This window comes from Protomyctophum bolini (genome assembly GCF_963924005.1).
Source record: "Protomyctophum bolini genome assembly, chromosome: 13".
Lineage (NCBI taxonomy): Eukaryota > Metazoa > Chordata > Actinopteri > Myctophiformes > Myctophidae > Protomyctophum > Protomyctophum bolini.
The window spans coordinates 11,708,821-11,728,976 of record NC_137874.1 but is presented as its reverse complement, the minus strand read 5'-3'; the positions used below and the strand labels follow the sequence as shown (position 1 = coordinate 11,728,976).

The 20,156-nt window shown below is 42.1% G+C and overlaps 1 protein-coding gene across 7 annotated transcripts in view; it reads left to right on the top strand.

Annotated features, from left to right (window-relative positions):
* aff4 (AF4/FMR2 family, member 4) overlaps window positions 1-17,808 on the top strand; it is a 42,707-nt gene extending 24,899 nt beyond the window's left edge. For 4 of the 7 annotated variants that reach the window (XM_080780918.1, XM_080780914.1, XM_080780917.1 and 1 more), the window contains 12 exons: window positions 380-1,124; window positions 1,265-1,419; window positions 2,210-2,292; window positions 2,829-3,060; window positions 5,903-6,000; window positions 6,445-6,517; window positions 7,502-7,659; window positions 9,468-9,539; window positions 9,845-9,938; window positions 10,093-10,136; window positions 11,533-11,750; window positions 12,698-17,808. In XM_080780918.1, coding sequence (XP_080637044.1) covers window positions 380-1,124; window positions 1,265-1,419; window positions 2,210-2,292; window positions 2,829-3,060; window positions 5,903-6,000; window positions 6,445-6,517; window positions 7,502-7,659; window positions 9,468-9,539; window positions 9,845-9,938; window positions 10,093-10,136; window positions 11,533-11,750; window positions 12,698-12,825 — 2,100 coding nt within the window. In that variant the 3' untranslated portion in view covers window positions 12,826-17,808. The remainder of the gene's footprint in view (window positions 1-379; window positions 1,125-1,264; window positions 1,420-2,209; window positions 2,293-2,828; window positions 3,061-5,902; window positions 6,001-6,444; window positions 6,518-7,501; window positions 7,660-9,467; window positions 9,540-9,844; window positions 9,939-10,092; window positions 10,137-11,532; window positions 11,751-12,697) is intronic. The other 3 variants (XM_080780916.1, XM_080780913.1, XM_080780915.1) reach the window with 3 other exon arrangements.
* Window positions 17,809-20,156: the final 2,348 nt, after the last annotated feature.

The window sequence follows — 20,156 nt, the reverse complement described above, 5'->3', positions numbered from 1 at the left end:
CGGTGGCGCGCTATGAGCTTGTAGATCTGCTATTTTTCAATAGCTAAAGCATACTGTAGCATCCACTTAACCAAAAGGGGTTAAGTGGTACAAGTGGTCACCTTTACTTCTGGAAAAAAGAATGTGTTCCAAATGTAGTTATTCATCAGTATTTATATAACCCACAGAAGCTCACAACCTGTCACATTGCAACGCGTTTGAGCTTATAGATAAGCTATCTTTGCTACATTTGTGTGACATTGTAGTATGACTTAAGTAGGGCATTACTTCCTGAAAAAACCAAGTTTAAATAGGAAGATAGAGAAGGTTTCTGGTCGGTAATGAAATGTACAAATTTCCAATGCAAGTTTTTGTTCTCCCATCTGTCCCGCCCCTTCAGCCTGAACCAACCAACAAGTGGCAGCTGGACAACTGGTTGAAGAAGCAAGACAAGCAGTTCTCCCCGGCTTCCCCGGTGGACAACAGCAGCAGCGTTCCCACCAAGCACAAGAAGGACAGTCGGGACAATGGCTCGGGGCGGAGCTACGGTGGCCAGGGAGGCGGTTCCAAGGACTCAGGGGCACCGACCCCGAGCAGGGACCTCCGGGCGGCACAGAAGGGAGACGCGAGCGGTCGCGGGCGGCAAAGGTCCCCCGCCCAAAGCGATGGCGGCACGAGCCAGCGAAGGACTGTGGGTAAGAAACAGCCCAAAAAGTCAGAGAAGCCCCCGGTGGTGGAGGAGCCCAAGGGTGGGCTGAGGGTGGAGAGCGAGCCGGCCCCAGAGCCGGCCCCTCCCCGACCCAAGGCCGCCACCAAGGGCTCCCGTAAACCCAACATTAAGCCCAAGTCCTCCCCGAGACCCACTGCGGCTGCCGTGGCCACTGCGGGCAAACGGAAAACCAATGCGCCCACCAAGACTTCCCAGAAGTCTCGGGAGTTCGTCGACACGGACTCCTCCTCGTCCGATTCGGAGGAGAATGACAGCATTCCATCCTCGTCGCAGACGCCAAAGTACCCGGAGAGCATCCGGACACCCGTATGCGTGTTCTCTCCCATGGAAGAGAAGGAGCTGTTGTCGCCGCTCAGCGACCCAGAGGAGCGGTACCCCGCCAGGCAGCCACTCCAGGTTCTCCTGGTTAAGATAGGTCCGTTTGTTTTTCTGTCAAGCCGTTTCAAGTGATGAAATACTGTGCTCATTATGCATACTGTGTTCCTGTCTACTATCCGTTATACACACATATATTTTGTACATATCATAGACATTAAACAATATACTTCACTTCAGACCTAAGTCTGCTGTCTAGGATCCCTGGGAGGCCCTACAAGGAGACAGTGGAGATCAAAGTGGAGAGGGAGGACTCGCTCGACAGAGACGGAAAGGAGTTCAACAAGCAAAGCTCTGAGAAGAGCTCCAGCAAGGGCAAAAGGAAACGGGATAAGGTATGAGACCGAACGGCAACACGTCTCTACTTCCTCCTTTGTTGTTACAGGAATCGCAAATCCTGTCAACTGCTGTTGTGTTTATCCTCTTCAGGGAGAGTCAAACACAAATAGAATCCTGCTTGTTACATGGGCTAATCCAGTTCCCAACTCTGCACAGTGCAACAGTGTCTTGCTTTAAGGGATAATTTGACTTTGGGATTGAATTAGGGATTCGTGAAGTGGTGCTTGAAGTGGTTTGTTAAGGCTGGTTGGTTTGCATGAGCATACGGCACTTGGTGAATGATCATTCTGTGTCATTTCATTCTGTCGCACTTCAAATTACTTTTAACCGCTTTAGCTTCAGGTGAATTTTGGTACACCTTCACATTTTAACATTAGCGTTTTTACTAATCTTTCAAGACCCACAGAATATTTTGGCGATGTAAACACCAAATATCGGGGGTTTTCAAAGTGGGGCACATAAGTGTGTCTTGTTCCGTTCTTTAGTAATTGGGAGTTGAATATAGCTTGTTTTCACCAAAACATTAGACTGGAGATCTAGTTTGTGTTATTTCTCTGTGTAGTGTGAACTCTTCTTTAGAAGTCAAAACGAACTTCATACTACGCCTTGGATTGAAATGATAAATATATTGGTCAATGGCAGTCAATTTGCTTTGTTCCTAAGACAGGTGTTAGAAGTTCAAACGTTGACCACCGTTCCATCGAGTTGGGTGGAATGTAACATAAGAACATACAACACATGGACATTAACATTCAGGCTTTCTCTTCTCTGTTTGTGTACGTTAAGAATGATGATGACGGTGCCAAACCTGACAGTAAGAGGTCCAAGCAAGAAGACAAGTCTCTGCATCACAAGAACAGCAGCAAAGAGTAAGCCACTTACGTTTCGGATGCCTAGAAAACTGCCATGGTCTGAAATTGGCACTTCCAACTTCACAGGGCCAAACAAATGCAGAAAGATTTTTCATTTGGCATATTCGTTTCAAAAGCGAACCAACACTTTGGCGGGTGACTATAAATCTGATAGTGGTTCAACGTTGGTGGTTCAAATATCAGCCATGGTGGCGCATGGCACTGGCAACGTTTTTGAAATGAAATATTCAGCATTGGTGGCTCAGCATCAGCAAGATTTGTACACAAAAAGGCTGTGTATATACATTGGTAGTATTTGTATGTGATGTATTCCCATGCTTTTTTTGTTCTTGCTTAATGTAAGTCGCTCTGGATTAAGAGCGTCTGCTAAATGCCTAAATTGTAAATTGGTAGGTCGGGTAGAATTTGTCCTATACCAGATTTTTGGCCGGTTAGCTAAAAAGTAACATTTCAGATGTATAGACATAATTGAACAGATAGTGTCCCTCTAATTGTGTGAAAGGAACATGTTGTAAGGAATCCTCTCTCGCCAGGTCAAAGCGCTCTTTAGAGAAGAAGGAGGAGCCGGTCCCCTCTCCCTCCATGTCCCTCCAGCGGACGCCCAAGGCAGAGCACCAGAGTCGCAAGAGGACAGTGAGCCAGTCTTCCACCTCGTTGTCCAGTGGAGCGGGCAGTGGGAAGGAGGGAGGGCACAGCACTAAGGGCAACTCCACCTCCAAACACAGGAAGGGAGAAGACAAGGGACGCAGCACCCGAGAAGGAAAGGTGAGGGCTAGTAAAGTGGTGTCTCCAACGTCCGGCCCCGCGGTCCAATTGCCTCAAAGTCTCGCATCTAACGAGCTTTAAACTGAGCAGATTTGACCTTCCGTTCCGTAGATAATGGCCAAAACATGGGTGGGGGGAGGATTTGAGAACTCTAGTTTAATGTTCACTCAATCATAAATGACTGTCATTGGAATGCAGTGGACGAGAGATGTACTGTAGCTCTCTACTTATGTATCATCAATGTTAACCACAGACGGAAAGACCATGCACATCTGTTTACTGATTTGGTAATGTTAAAAAAGTAGGGCTGACCTCGATTAGTCGACTGGATCGATCGGAATGGGTCTTAGTCGACTACCAATCTCTTAGTCGATTTGTCAGTGTTTTGTTTTTTTAGATATTGGCCTAATTTGTTATATTAATTAACATATATTTTTTAAATAGGTTATATATATCTTGATTTATCGGGAGAAACCAAGCAAGTATTATGTTAAATCAGACATCAAGCACCCCCACAGCCCAAATGGAATGATTCTCTGTTGCCTTGAATATGATGAAATATGATCACTGTGATTATGGTGAACTAAGCTCACATTTAATACCACACACACCATACCTGTAACTCCTAGTTGACTATAAAAATATAATCCTTAGTTGGGGACAGCCTTCCAAAAAAGGCAGTTATTTGTGTTTTATTCACAGCACACCTGACAAAAGACCTTTGATATTGCTGAAATGCAGTACATTTGTATGTGACTTTAATATGGTCCGAAAGTACATTATGATAGGTAGGAGATGCAGTTGGGCCTTGGGTGTTTTCATATTTTCTAATTTGGCCACCCCTGGCATAGTAGAAAGGTCAACTCTTCGTGTGGCATCGGCTTCGCTGCGGTGACGCTAAAGCTGCTTTGTGCAATACTTTTTACCATTGAGAGTGACATAACTCTACTTATTAGCCATTCTAAAGCATGTTATTGAAAGCAAACCCAGCTCTAGCCACCTCCTCAGATCTGTTGAAAAAGCTTTGCACCTCCCTTATAAAGCCCTGTTGTACTTTTGTTGCGCAACACGTACACACAACTCTGTATAAATCATGCTCCACTGCTCACCCCCCTGGCAAACCCATGCTTCCCGATATGACAGAGCATGATGACTGGTAGTAGCTACATTTGTTCGCTTTGGCACTGTCCACATAGGGATGTTTTTCTAAGCAGATATTTCCCCCATCCATTTTTTAACCACACAAACCCTTTATAGTACTATATTGATCAGGGTCCCACAGGGGAGTATACGTTGTTACTTCTCCTTCTTTCCCTCTACACCAAATGTCTTCGCCGAGAATAGCCAATCTACAACCTTGCAAAAGGAAAATCTATTCATATGACCTTTGTTTGACAAAATGTCACTGCAATGTAAAAGCATGCCAGGGCAGATAGGACATTCAGCCTGTGTTGTGACTCATTCCTTAAAGGAGCATTCAGTGATTGGGGTGATTTGGAAAACCCCCCAGTCAGCCCCGGTAACAAGATGTGCACATGCACACACTCTACAGTGGGGGGACGTGTAACAGGCGAACAGCATGTGCACCAAGGCCAGCCCCCACTCGAGCATGATTGGAGGAAGGCCCCTGTCATCCTGATTGAATGAAGGCTGGGCCCCGCTAGCCAAAAACGAAACCTAAGGTTTTTTGACCGTGGTTAACTGGGGACAGAGAGGAACTCCTTATATGGTCAGCACCCTCTATAGTAGGGAGGATTATCACTGAATATACCTTTAACTTATTCCTTATCAATAGTTATTTTTATTCTCCTACAAAAGTAGAATCACAGAAAAACAAACTATGGCAAGCCAGAAAGTAAATTGTGATTGTGTGTGGACAGACAAGTTAATATATGAAACGTTGGATTTCCTACACTTGTAATTAGACCTAGCAGTGCTAACCCAATGTAAACAAAACGGCATACATCGGCCATTGTTGTTGTTTCAGGTGCATGCTCATTACACAAAGCAACAATGAGCAATCTTCACTTTAGAATTTTTTTCTTTCTCTCCATATTGGTAATTTGATAGTAACAGCATTTGTGTGTTGATGAGAGTGACAAACATAAAGGAAAATGTTTATTTAGCAAAACGTCTGTATACTGTACACCGTGTACGGGTGGACAGGGTCATGGTCTGGAGCGCGTATGAAGTGGAGATGGAGAGCTTGTGTTGACGACACAACTTGTCGTTCACCTTGTTTATCGGTAGTGGACAGCTGGATGCATTCTGCACAAAAAGCTGAAGGGAAATGTCTATTGGGAACTGTGAGCATGATTGCCCAGCTCTATTTTTCATGGCTGCTAGCTAGCTATGCACTGTGTTTTCACTAGGGACCTTAAAAATACCAGCCAACAGAATGGGTGGGAGGGGCCATGGCGTTTTCAGCTAACACCTCAGGCTCCTAGGGTTACAGTCTGTTGAGAAGCCAAAGAAAAGGCAGGTGTTGACACATTTACTCCCATACAGAGTTGACCAGTGGAGAAGATTCAGCGTTTTGGAGTTTTCAGTACATGCGTATACACTCACTAGTTGCACTATTTATACAGATAAATAGTGGTTTGTTAGTATAATGTAAGCGCCATGTTTGTTTCAGGCAGTGCTACAGCTCTGGCAGTTGACTAATCCCTCTGTAGGTAACAGTCCAATCTGCCCACGGCCACTAAATGCAGGCCTGACAGGTCTCTCTCAGGTCTCCTTCACTCTCACCTTCCTCGCCGTCTCCCCATCTCCATTTCACCCGTCGCTTCGAACACACTGGCCTCTTTTTCACTGAAACTTTATTCCTTTTCCTTCACTGCAGGAGAAATCCTCAAAGGGCTGTGATAACCAGCTGGCCGTGGCGCCACTCTCCACGGACGGCTCCAAATCTCAGAGATCCAAGCTGCTGTTTGAGGAAAGGTAAGAGAAGCCTGTTCCACTGTGGATAACCCCCTCGGCAGGCTAAACGGCCAGAGCTGCCGCTGGGGATCTAGGGTTGATGCTGTAAAACTCCAGGAGACCTGCGAGGCCAGGCAAGGATGCGTCAGAGCAGAGTGCACAGGATGTAAATTTTAAGGGGGGGGGGGGGCATGTCCCTGTCATGCTGTGACAAAGAAACATCTTAGCATTGCTAGTTATTGCTTTACATGCAATTCAGAGGAAGTCAATGTAATGGCTGAATTGTGTTTTCAAATGACATTTAAACATTGTCAAATGTGATGGGTCACACACGCGAAGAACTGCTTCAGTTTTTATTCTTGCATAATGAATAATAGACAAACGTTTCGGCTATCCAGCCTTCATCAGTGTGGTTGGTTCAGAGGAAGATTCTGCTTGGTGTTAACTTTAATATCCGTCTTTCAGGGTCCATTCTGCTGATCACTATCTACAGGAAGCCAAGAAACTGAAACACAATGCAGATGCACTGGTAAGAGTGGTAAGCTATTCTCCTGTGAAACCACGAATATTCAAGATACCAAGAACATGAAGTGACGGCAGGTTGCATGCAAAGCAGTGAGAAAACCGCTCCAATTCTACCTCTAGATAGACAAATAATAATGTGATTTTTTTTGCATGGAGTTCATTGATTGATCCAGGAGACCACTGGCATTACCTAAACAAGACATGTACAAAATGATGCTGTAAAACTTTCCTCCCAATTTGTCTCAATTCAATCCCGCTTGTCAGGAATGCTGTCCAGTAATGTTGTCCGGTAATGTTGCACAAACATTTGGTGGTAATATTATTATTTTACTATCACTTATTACTACACATTCTCATCCCAAGGCGCTACCTTTGACCAAGCCAACCGTCATTAATAAAACATAAAGAAACATTGAGAATAAGGCAGGCGCATCTTCAGAAGCAGGCATGAGCCGCACAACATGCACCCAAGGGAGTTTCTGTGCCGAACGGTGTGACACCTGCTTCTGTGGACTCGCCACCGCTCAAGTTGCACACCAATACGCAGGGAGAATAGTAAATGGCCGCTTCCTCTGCATACTTTGACTAAGCAGCGAAGTATGATTTCTTGGGAGTAAGAATGCCCTGTCTATCACAGTCTTAGAATGACAGGACACTCCATGAACTGTGGCCTGAAATGGAGAGAAAAAAAACCTGGTCCCCAAGTCACTGTAAGATAAGCAGGTAGCAAAGCTATAATTTGACTCGTATCAATTTACCCTGGGGGTTATCGGATAGAATTTCCTCTGCCTCGTACTACTTGTACTTACTTCAGGAAGACTTCACGCCAACCAGTTTGTTCCTTTCCCCTTTCTGAAGAGGCCACTTGAAAGAAAGGGCCTTCCAGTAAATGGTCAAATTCACAGTTTTGCATCAGACTTTGTTGAAATGTTTCATTGAGGCCCACAGGTCTGTTGATGTAGAGTCACTATTAACCAATGAGGTTGTTTTCATATAGCCATGTCATGTCTTGACACAGTTGGACCGGTTTGAGAAGGCAGTTTACTACCTGGATGCTGTGGTGTCTTTTATCGAATGTGGCAACGCCCTGGAAAGAAGCGCCCAGGAGGCCAAATCTCCATTCCCCATGTATGCAGAAACTGTGGAGCTCATCAAGTAAGGATAAAAAAAAAAACCCCTAGTGCATGGTTTTATGGTTCTCAACCATTTACATGCGCGCACACACGCACACACACACACACACCTACCTGAATCACTTGTGAGGAACCCTTTTTTTATTTTTATCCTGAGCAAAAGTATTTATGTTAAAGTGTAGGTTTGTGTATTTACAAAATACAGTGAAGAGTCTAGTGGTCATTTGCAATGATGTTTGAATGTGAATGTGGTCTACTGAATCCTCAGTCCATGTGGACAAATTAGGCATGAGCTTACCCTGAGCAAAGACCACTAGTCTTAAGCTTAGAATTGATAGGCATACACATCACAGACACATTCACATGGTCACTCAACAACGAGTACATCGTCAAGAAGGCGCAGCAGCGACTGTACTTTCTGAGGCGCATTCGGCTTAAGTACAAAAGGTCTAGTGAACTTTTATCGCTGTATAATTGAAAGTGTCTTAACTGGCTGTATCACAGTGTGGTACGGTAACACGACCGCTCAGGACTGCAACAGGTTGCAGAGGATCGTTAAAACAGCAGCTAAAATCATCGGCAGGACAGAATTACCCAGTCTCCATAACATCTACACCACTCGAAAAAATGAAAAAAGCCCACAACATCATGGAAGACACCAGCCATCCCGCAAATACCCTGTTCAAACTACTCCCTTCCAAAAAACACTACCAGAGCATCAAATCTCGTACCACCCGTCTCAGTAACAGTTTCTACCCTCAGGCAGTCAGGCTGCTGAACAGCTGACCTTGAACTGTATTGCACTGTTTTGTCACTTCACTTGCACTTTGTCTTTTTCTTGAACTATGTTGTTTGTTGATGTCCTGTGTATGTAAGACTGAGAGTGCTCTGAGCAAAATCATTGTATTTATACTCTGTATCTATACACATGACAAATAAACCTGAACCTGAACCTGATAGCCCACCTAACCTTACAGAAAACAATAGCCTTATTTTATTTTTTTAACCCTGAGCAAAAGACTTACTGCAAAACTATTTTCAGTAAGTCATGACAATACTTTTCAAGGCTTTTTGCTTGGCACAAGCTGGTATAATATGACTAATTGTTTTGTTTAGTTTTTCAAAGACCCCCATATTAATATATATATTTGGCTGCAGACCCCCATTTCGAAAATATTCGGAACCCTCATACAAGATTTGTGTAGTTAACATGTTTTTTTTTCAATATTTTTTTGAACATAGGATAAGTCACATCGTGCCGCGTTGTGAGCTTGTAGATCAGCTTTTTGCAAATGCCGATACCCCTGGAACCCCCTCAAGGTGGAGTCCCCAGACTCCACTTTAAGAACCACTGCTCTACTGTCAACATAATAGTATCGAGCTTGTACTTGTCCTATATACTTTGTTGACCATCTGGGGCCCCCCTGGGGTCTGTACACAGGCACCCCCCTACCTTTTTAAGTGGTGCAACCACTTCCTTAAGTGATTATGTGTGTGGGGGGTGCCTGCCTGGCTGGCTGGGTAGGTAGGTATGAGCACGAAAACAGCATGGTTGTTTTTCACCACCTGTGCGTAACCTAACGCACACGCACATATTAACTGTATATATGGTGATTTTGGGTGTGCCAGTATAGTACAGTAAAGGGACCCCCACATGGTAACTGTCATGATTTAGAATCAGTTCTCGGGTCTAAATGGGTACATGCCTAGAAATTTAAAAACATATTTTTACATGGAGCTCGTCAATGACTGTCTGATAAATGGTCAGTGTTATACACTGGATTTATGAGTCGGGTAAACGATAACATCGATTTTTGTCTTGACTTTCAGATACACTATGAAATTAAAAAGCTACATGGCCCCTGATGCTACTTCAGCAGACAAGCGGCTAGCAGTACTGTGGTAAGTATGCTAATTGACATGCCCAGCGAATAGTGCTGTCACCTTACGCATAATCTTTTAAAACTGTGGTTCTCAAGTAGTAAACTGATAAGTAAAAACAATCAGTTACAGACCCCCCCCCCGGAACATGCTTTGAGTAAAAGTACACATGTCCCGAAGGCAGTCAAAATCTGCACGTACAGTACATGACCATCTGTTTTGTTTTTTTCTTTTCTCTCTCCACACAAAATGAAGGCAATTTTTTTCCCCTCCCTCTCTCTCTCTCTTAAAAAATATAATAACAATGAATCATTTCCCTTCTTCAGCCTGCGATGCCAGTCCCTTCTCTATCTACGGTTGTTCAAACTAAGGAAAGAGAGTGCGCTGAAATACTCCAAAACACTCACTGAACATTTAAAGGTATGCCAAATTGTTGTTTGAAGAAATTCTCATTTTGTTTGTACACTAACACAGCCAAACACTTGACTGTAAAACATCTGTGAAGCTAGTTTTGCATTAATGAAAGTATATGCGATTCTCTGCCTTTTTCACACTCTTATTTTTGTTTGTGTAGAATTCTCTGAGTAACACCCAGGCTCCCTCTCCTGGATTGGGAAAGTAAGTCGCTTAAATTGCTGGCATGAGTATTTCAAAAGATGTTTGTGTGTTATTGTAGTGTATTTTTTAGCACATATTATGCAACTATCTCTGAAAATAAATAAAAGGGGAATTTACACCCTTGGCTAAAAATTAATTTAAGGGGAATTAAAAGGGGAATTTACACCCTTGGCTAAAAATTACAAAAGTGTAAAAAGACGGCCTTAGTACATTGTGATGTACGTTAACTTATTAAATACGGTATACAGTAACTGATTTGTGTATTTACAAAATACAGTGAAGAGTCTAGTGGTCATTTGCAATGATGTTTGAATGTGAAGGTGTTCTACTGAATCCTCAGTCCATGTGGACAAATTAAGCATGAGCTTACCCTGAGCAAAGACCACTAGTCTTAAGCATAGAATTGATAGGCATACACATCACAGACACATTCACATGGTCACTCAACAACGAGTACATCGTCAAGAAGGCGCAGCAGCGACTGTACTTTCTGAGGCGCCTTAAAAAATTCGGCTTAAGTACAAAAGGACTAGTGAACTTTTATCGCTGTATAATTGAAAGTGTCTTAACTGGCTGTATCAGTGTGGTACGGTAACACGACCGCTCAGGACTGCAACAGGTTGCAGAGGATCGTTAAAACAGCAGCTAAAATCATCGGCAGCACAGAATTACCCAGTCTCCATAACATCTACACCACTCGAAAAAATGAAAAAAGCCCACAACAACATGGAAGACACCAGCCATCCCGCAAATACCCTGTTCAAACTACTCCCTTCCAAAAAACACTACCAGAGCATCAAATCTCGTACCACCCGTCTCAGTAACAGTTTCTACCCTCAGGCAGCCAGGCTGCTGAACAGTTGACCTTGAACTGTATTGCATAACTGATATGGTATCCCCGTCTCTCCATCTATTTAATAAACAGAAAATTATTTTTCAAGTCTGTTGCCTATTTCAGCCAATCAGGACAGAATACACATGTATCACCATACCAGAGCCAATTTGTTCTGAGAGATTACCTTTGACAATATTATCTTCATGTCGCAATAGAAGAGCAGGGAGACTAAATTCAACCATCCTAATTGTATAAGTTGTATTTTATTAACATACTTTACCATACAGATTACATTTCATTCATAAAATAAAAGTTACATAGTGAGGCTTTAGAATAAATCCTATCTATATTGCTCTGTTGTCTCTAATCCCTAGACAACTGAATTGACCCTGGTTGTTGACAAAATATTATCAGTATTTACTCTCGCACTTGCACTTTGTAAGTCGCTTTTGTAAGACAAATACAATTCTAAATTGTAACTGTAACCCTGTCCTGCCAAGCATGTACCCAAACAAACGGTCACTTAATGAACCATGCGTGTGTGTCATTGTGTGAACGCAGTAAGGCAGCCAGCATGCCTTCCCCGGTGTCCCCCAAGCTGTCACCTGGCACCGCCGGCGGCTACTCATCAGGCAGCAGCAGCAGTAGCGGCAGCTCATCGGTCACCATACCTCAACGCATTCACCAGATGGCCGCCAGCTACGTCCAGGTCACCTCCAACTTCCTGTACGCCACCGAAGTCTGGGACCAGGCCGAACAGCTGGCCAAGGAGCAGAAAGGTGAGCGAACGTCCCGTTTTTGGCACCGGCCGTCTTCATTCCCGGACGGGGAGTTTGTGGAATAGCTCACGATGTCTTCTGTCCTGTTCTATCGGCGATTCAGCCACCTTTCCCTTTTGCATCTACACGGTATTTCGTTTTTTTGTTCCTTTTCCTCTGTGTCGCTATTACGAGTTTTCACGCAACGTTGCAGCGTGACTCGAGTTAGCCATTCAATCCTAAAGTTCAAAGTTGAACCATTTGAAAAGGATTCGTGTATGTCTTAAGTTTGTCTTATGACAAACTGAATGACTATATTCTGCTATTTCTACTCTAAAACATTTACTTGTATCACCAATGTCTTCCACAGCGGTCAGTATATCGTTTTGTAAAATGTGACGCGCTCCCCACATAAGTTAGAACTTATGTGTGTAAGTAATGTGTGTAAGCGTGTAGCGCAGGGGGGGGGGGGGGGTCCCCAGATATAAATGGCATTAAATGGGGGTCAGTAGCCTATGCATGTCAAACTGGGCATCCTTTTCAAATGGGGTCTTGCCCTGAAAATGAATTTTCCAGGCAAGACCTCGACCTCGCGCGTGCGGACTCGGCCCCCAGCCTGGTACCCTAGTCAAAATATGGCCCTTGAGGAAAATTTATTGGGGAACCCTGGCCTACATAAATCTTTGTGTGTTGAACACAAAATGCATTTGTAGAACCCAGAAAATGCCACGCTTCGCTCGCACGCTGTGCGGCCCTCCACACACACAATCATTCTACAGTTGTGGCCCCCGACCTAATCTAGTTGAATACCCCTGGTGTAGCGTGTAAGACTAATAAGCAGGCGGTTGTGGTGGTTTGACCTGTAAGTGATGAATTGCGTTTGCCCTGCCCCCTTGCCACATAGTGAACAATGTCTAAATGGATGACCTTTTGACATGTGTGTGTTTGGCCTTTTTTCTCTCCTCCAGAGTTCTTTTTGGAGTTGGACAAGATGATGGGTCCTCTGATCTTCAACACCAGCAGCATGACGGAACTGGTGCGATACACACGGCAGGGCCTTCACTGGCTGCGCTTGGACGCAAAGCATATTCCCTAGCGAGGACTCTCTTTATAGAGGCTTGCTTCCACACGTGTCGTACACATGATACAAACACACACAAACGGTGGTCATTTGCGTATAACGGCACATGCCCAAACCCATGCTTGTGAGCATAGGCGCATGCACCCTCATGCAGACAATGCACAGACACAAACCTATACACGCATACAAAACCTATACACGCATACATACAAAATCAACTTCTGGTCCTCCATACATGCTTGTGACGAACCTCTCAGAGCATATCTGCAACACTGTGTCCATTTCCTACACCAGCTTGCCAAAACACTGAGCAATTTGGAGCATCTTCTACACACCTCCTGCGTGGCGTCGTCATCATCACACAGGGTGAAGCATCTTAACTGTGACACAGAAACAAAAGAAGCTCATTCCCATGCTACATGTACCGGTGTCCTGGCGCTTATCCACGGCTAGAAACTGACGGCGACATTTGTTTCCACCTGGCATTAAAGCTCGCTGGGAGTTATTTATGAAATACACTAAATGTGTTTTTGGTTTAAAGGCTACAAGCACATTTTGGCTTAATTTGGCTTCGGACTTCTTTCTTTTCACTTTCCGCTTTTTTTTCTTTTCTCTTTTTTTTTTTTTACCAAAGTACCTCCCGTAAACACCAAAGGTGCTTTAAAACGAAGGTTTTTCTCTATCTTTTTTGTGCCTTGTATGTGATCTACAGGAAAGAGAATCAGTACCATTACTTTGAAATGCATTTTGCATTTTTCTTTATTCCTTTTTTTTAAATGGCTTTTATTACTACAGCATACATTTTGGCATTTAAACACTGTTTAGAATAGCTACGGGAAGCTGGCAATGGTTTGTGTTTCTACAAGTCTTTTTGTACATGGTAGCAATCGCTGTACAGGTACAACAAATATGCAGTTTCCTCAGTCTTTGCCTCCACTATGGCAAAGCTGATGTACACCATCTGGTTCAAAAATGCACATGTTCCCTGTAAGCGAGTCTGTTGGAGCCCAAGATTTGTCTTGGAATGGACCTCTGTGGTTTTACTTGTAGAGGGACTTCTTGTACTTGTACAGGGTACCAACCATGAATTTCTAAATGGTGGTTCTGTTCTACGAGTTATTGAATTGATCAAAAAGTTAGCTTTTGAGCAGTGTGGGCTTTGAGTTTGTTTGGACAAAGGATATCCCCCCCCCCACCCCACCCCCACACACACACATACATACCACATCTCCCCCACCAATGATCTTAAGAGATTCCTTATTTCTCTGCAGTTGCAGAATATTTTAGTTTGTACCTAAGAGATGACTGTAGCTGCGTTGTTCCTTGAGAACATGGTGTTATTGTTCTACTGAGCTGTTCTTGTTGTGTACATCACAAGGGGTTGTGTAAAGTAGCGGTGGTTTCCAAACGGTGTGCCGAGGCACACTGGTGTTGACAAGACCAGGTGTGCCTTGGAAGTTTGTGTCAACCACTTATTATTATTGCAATTTATACAATTTTACAAACGGCTATGAATTATATTTCGATTTACTATATCAGTATTTTGGGCACACTTATTTCCCCAATACGGAGACAAATTCTATACTCTAAAAACATGTGGAGTTTGCTTTCAAGTTGCCCAAACTGCAAGTGCACATTTGAGTGAGGAGTCTGCTATAAACACAACACGAGATGTATAGCTAGATAGCTATAAACACAACACGAGATCACAACACTGGTATCGGCTAACATAGAAATTATGGTATTGGGATCGGGAACGAGACATCGGGACATCTCTAATATATATAGAATATATATATTTTAATCGCTTTCAACCTGGTGTCCCTATTTTTGGCATGTCAGGGGATAATCTAATTTTTCACAATTCTTTTTCACAAATTTCAAAACATATAGAGGCCACGGCAGATCTACAAGCTCACAGCACACATTATTTTATTTTAATGTATTTATTCCCCCCCGCAAATTGTCACACATTGTGTAAATGGCAGATCTACAAGCTCACAATGTGTCGCATTTGTGATGCATTGTGAGACTGTGGATTGGCTACTTTCTTTTCTGTCAATACAGGTGTGCCTTGAGAATTTGACTTTCCCATTGGTGTGCCTTGCACACAAAACGTTTGGAAACCACTGGCGTATAGTGTATTTTTCTATGGAACATCAGGGTGTGTCCAAGTATTGAGAAATTGTATCCATTTCTATGAAGCAGTTATTTACAATGCAGTTCTTACAAACTGGTCCAGTGCAAAAGTAGAGCAGGACAAAATTAGTTTGGGCTTTTATGAAATCAAATTTAGCATAATGTAAAGATGCAGCTAAATGTTTTGTAGAATACCATCAGTGGCACCAATTAGCAGTATTGCATTTCTAGAACAAAGAATTTAAGATCTATGGTTATATATTCCAGTCATGAAGTAAGGTGGCCAAAATAGATTTTTATTTATGTATGTACCAGTTTCTTTTTTTTTCTTTTCTTTTTTTCTGGAACTTTTCAAGAGCATAGGCTTAAAGCGGGTTGAACAGGGCTTATGAAATGCAAAGTATTTGTATATGGTTGTTATTTAAATGTAATTAATTTAGCTATTTGATGCTCCACCTAGTGTAATAGTCTTACTCATTAAATATATATAACACACATGCCACCTAATTGTCTGTATTTATGGTACAGCAGGCAGGTTAATTAAAGACGACTCAGAACAACGGTGCCGGTTGACCTGATGTTGATTTTAGTTCCAATTGGATCAATTTAATTCAGTTTGTCATGAAGGCAAAACTGCATGGCATGTGAATGCCATTGCTTTGGAACCAAGAACTTGACACTGAATGGAAGTTCAGGCTCATGGCTGTCTTTTTTTTTTAAGCCCAGTTTCTACAAAGAACACATGCTGGAAACATTAATACCAGACCTGGTCCAAATACCATCCACAGATACTGTATATCTCAAGTTTTGTTGAGGCTTCATAGGCATTAGGTGGATGGGATTTCCCTTGGAAGACAATACACTAAAAGTTCCAGTAAGTACAGACTGTCAATGTAAAGTATGGATCATTAATCCATTGTACTTTTCTTTGACAAACTTACCTGATGCTTAACCCGATACCATCTTAATGGTATTTATATGGAACTGCTATTTTGACCACGTCTGAGTATATTTTACACATTGGCTCCCTGGTCTCTTTTGTTGGGGAGATACTGTTCTTTCCTCTTCTACTTGAAAGAGTGACAGACAGAAGTGGTATTGAAATCTATGCAGGATTTTTACACATACACACACACACACACACACAATCAGGATTGGTTCCTGGGAAAGTCTGTATTTAATTTTTACACCTGGGATTTTATTTTTTCTCCCCTGCTGGTTTTTGTCTTGTTTTTATTTTATTTTTGTAGTAGTCTTTTTTTTTTTTTCCTGTCTCAGAAAGACACTTGTTTGACTGACTCAAATGTCCAATGCCTTTAGCTTTTGCAACTTTGTGTACTGGTTTAGTATGGGTATGTGTAAATATATAGGTTTTTTATAACCAAACAAGGATGGCTTGAGCCATTTTGTACTTAACGCTGGAGGGCACTTTTCTCTTAGGAATTCCTCCTCCTGGGCGTGTAGTTTCGTCAGCCCACCCACTCAATGTCTTCATACACTGGTACACATTGTAAATACAGGTCCGAGGCTGTTGTTCCTTACACTAATAGTCAAATGTACAAATTTAGCGTTAGCAGAAAATTTTAACACTTCTCATTTATTTATTTTTTATGCCCCTTTGCTGATGGTCTTTTTTGTTTCACTCCCTCTTTTTCGATTTTTTTTAAAAAACATTTCTTTTCATTGAATTCATGAAATAGGAAGACGTTAATGGAGGTTGCTCACGATGAGATTTCAGTGTAATAAGTAATTAATATTAATTAAAACTTGGAAGAATCCAGGGTAAAGTTTCTTCTTTTCACATAGTAGAAAGATGTTAACACTTGCATGTTTCTATTTAAAAGCAAATGTACAAATTGTAAATAGGACATTTCTTTAAGGGTGAATTTCTACAGCAGGTTGACATTTTTATTGAAATTTAAAAACATTGTACATATATTTGTGACATTATATGCACATTTTTCTTCCTTTTTCTCTGTGAGCCTTCGTGTTTGCTTCCTCTTAAAAGTTATTAGATGCCACCCTAGTCTCATAACGCTGTATATCAAGTTGTTTTATCAATCATTTTGTTAACTGTACTCGTATGCCCCCCCCCCCCCCTCCCCCGCCTCTTGTCAATATCACAGTCCGAGTCGCCACATAATCAGCTGTGTCTTTAGATCCAAGTGCTAATATTTTCTCTTCTCTGTATTAAATATGGAGAGTTGTAAAGTCATGAAATGTACGTATATTGTGGATCACATTGAATGGGTGGTGCGGATGGATGGATGGATGAATGAATGGATGCATGCATGGATGAATGGGTGGTGTGTGAATGGGTGGGTAATGTGGACGGTTGGGTGGTGCGGATGGGTGCATGTTGCGCGGACAGATATGCGAATGGGTGGATTCTACGGCCAAGGCATGTCATTATGTAAAAGAAAATCTATCTCTCTGTCTGTTCCTCACATCAAAGTCGTACTTTACTACGCTTCCCCTTTTGAAAATTTTGACCTGAGATGTCTTTTTTTGAAAACAGAGGTATTTCCGTACGCGACGAGCAGTTGTAGGACTTTCTACAGTATGTTGTGCTACTTCTTTTTCTAAAACCTTGTCTCAAAAAGCAAGACCCGGGAGCTTACACATAAAGTACAATAGTCTAAATTGGGTTAGTTTTAAGAGAACTGACAATAGAGATGCTATATATTATGGATGCAATATGAATAAGGTACTCATTGAGTTTGGTCTTCAAACTTGGGCTATCATGTAATTAAAAAACATTCTTGTGAAGTGAGTATTAATTGTTACTAATGGGAGTCTGTCCTGAATATTCTTTGTATTTTGCCGTATTGAGAATAAAATATATATGGTTATGTTTAATCAAGCTCTGCTGTCTTACATTTATTTAATGTTCCTGCTTACATTTCCATATTGCAAAAGGTCAGAGGTGGTGGTCATGTGTACAAATTTAGCAGTAGGAAACTTCACTGCCAGTAAATAAAAAAATCACTGAAATATACAGTGCAGTTACTGAAATTTCACAGAGACGTTAATGAGCTTGGAAATAAAAACGGCTAATCACATTTCTCTATCTTTTTATCTCTATCAAATTGTACATGCTTATTAAGCAGGTATTTTTAACGGCACACAACACAGGTATGTGGTCCTAATGGAAGATTATGGAACTCAGAAGATTGCAATGATAGCTACCCATATAACATTTGTAAAGTAAATGTTGCTCAAGTATTGAATACTTACTGCTGTAATCTAGTAAGTAAACTTTCCCTGTGCTCGCCTTATTCTGTAACATGCATAACCATAGTATAGGCTGCACAGTACAGCTGTATAACATTGCTTCAGTGCAGCAGCTCCACACACCTGCTTCATTTACTGTACTCACTCACTTTATTTCTTTGCCTTTTTCTGCCTTTATTGATAGAGATACAAGTGAAGATTGGCAGGAAAGAGGGAGAGAGAGAGACAATCACTTTCAACCTGGCATCCCTTTTTGGGTCAAGTTTACATGTTGAAAAGCCAATCAGGTATGTGTTCGTTGCATGAGCATGACACCGTTGTGGAATATATAGAAATGTTCGCCTCAAAAAGACTGCGTGCTTCTGTGATCTTTGGTGAGGCCCATGCAGACCCCAGGTTGGGAAACACTAAACTTTAGGAAGAAGCCCCTTGCCTGTATTTCCTGAGCACTGTTAATTAGGACCCTTCAAACTGCCAATCTGCCGTTTCATTAAGGCCCATTGAGGCCTTAATGAAACTGTGTCTGTCTTTATTGATCCCAGATCAATGCTGCTGGAAGGTGGATACAGAATCCTCCACCCTCACCCACACTGCAACAACCCCAACCCTGATCTGGGAGATAAAGGCTTTAGTTTAGTGTGTCTGCCTTGCTGCCTGCAGCACTGTGTGCTGATTGCTCTCTGACTGGGCATGAGTTGCCACCATGTGGACATGGGTTGTAATGCCACTGTCATACTGTCTGTTCAAATACATATTGGGTTGTTATTGTTGTAAAATCTGTGTCAATAGCAAACAAAATACCAGTTCGGGGGCATTCTGTTGACATTTCTTTAATCTTGTTTTTTTTTTTTTCAAAACCTTTATTAAGCTTTCATTTTGACCACTTCATAGTTTGTGATAAAAAGTTCATGATAAAATCACATTTTTCCCCCCTACTTTCTCATAGGAGGAAACCTCGCCTCACCACCTCGGAGGAAAGCCTGGTCTCTGTTTCAAAAGTCTGTATGATCCTGTCGGGAGCGGATGATATCGTTACGTCATGTTGTTGTATATTACAGGTATACAGTACAGGCCAAGCAGAGCTGAATGGGATGAAGAGGAAGTCTTCAGTATATTACAGGTATACATACAGGCCAAGCAGAGCTGAATGGGATGAAGAGGAAGTCTTCAGTATATTACAGGTATACATACAGGCCAAGCAGAGCTGTGCTCTTACCTCACTCACAACAAAAACTTGCCATGCATGCGCCTAAACAACACCCATGTATGCAAGCCGCCACCTTACCATATTTGGGCAAATATCAAGAGATCAATGGAAACAATGCCATTATTAGATCATGACAGTACGAGCATCATGAACCATGGAGTATAGGCCTAGTTCTTTTGTGTGATAACTTGTACGTATAATCTAGCTCCTTTATTGTGAATAGATTCCTAATTTTCCTAATAATAGATTAATTACTTTCTGTAACAGTAGCCTACTACTTTCTCAATGAATTCAGGCTGAGCTTCGGCATTTGGGGTTTCCAACTCCAAACAACAATGAGGAGGCACCACAACAGGAGCTAATCAGTCAATTAATTAATTAACAAACAAAACACAGGACATGCAAATACATTATGTTTGTATTATAATTAATCTATTTGTAAATTGATTAATTAAAATTAATCTATTTGGCCTATTTAAAAACAAAGGTCAACTTGTTTGACTGAAATGATGTATTTCCCCCCCATTGATCTCATGTGGACACTCACCCAAGACCACTTTTTTATGTCACAGATTGACACTAATTAGTGCATGGACCCCCATTAGAAAAGATACGCCAGGGACCCCCATACGAGAAGATTTTCACCTCTAGCAGTGATTCTCAACCTGTTTAATTTCAATGACCCCCAGTTTGACATGCATTTAGTCTACGGGCCCCCATTTAATGGCATTTCTATCTTCTGGGACCCCCAATTTATATTGTAAAA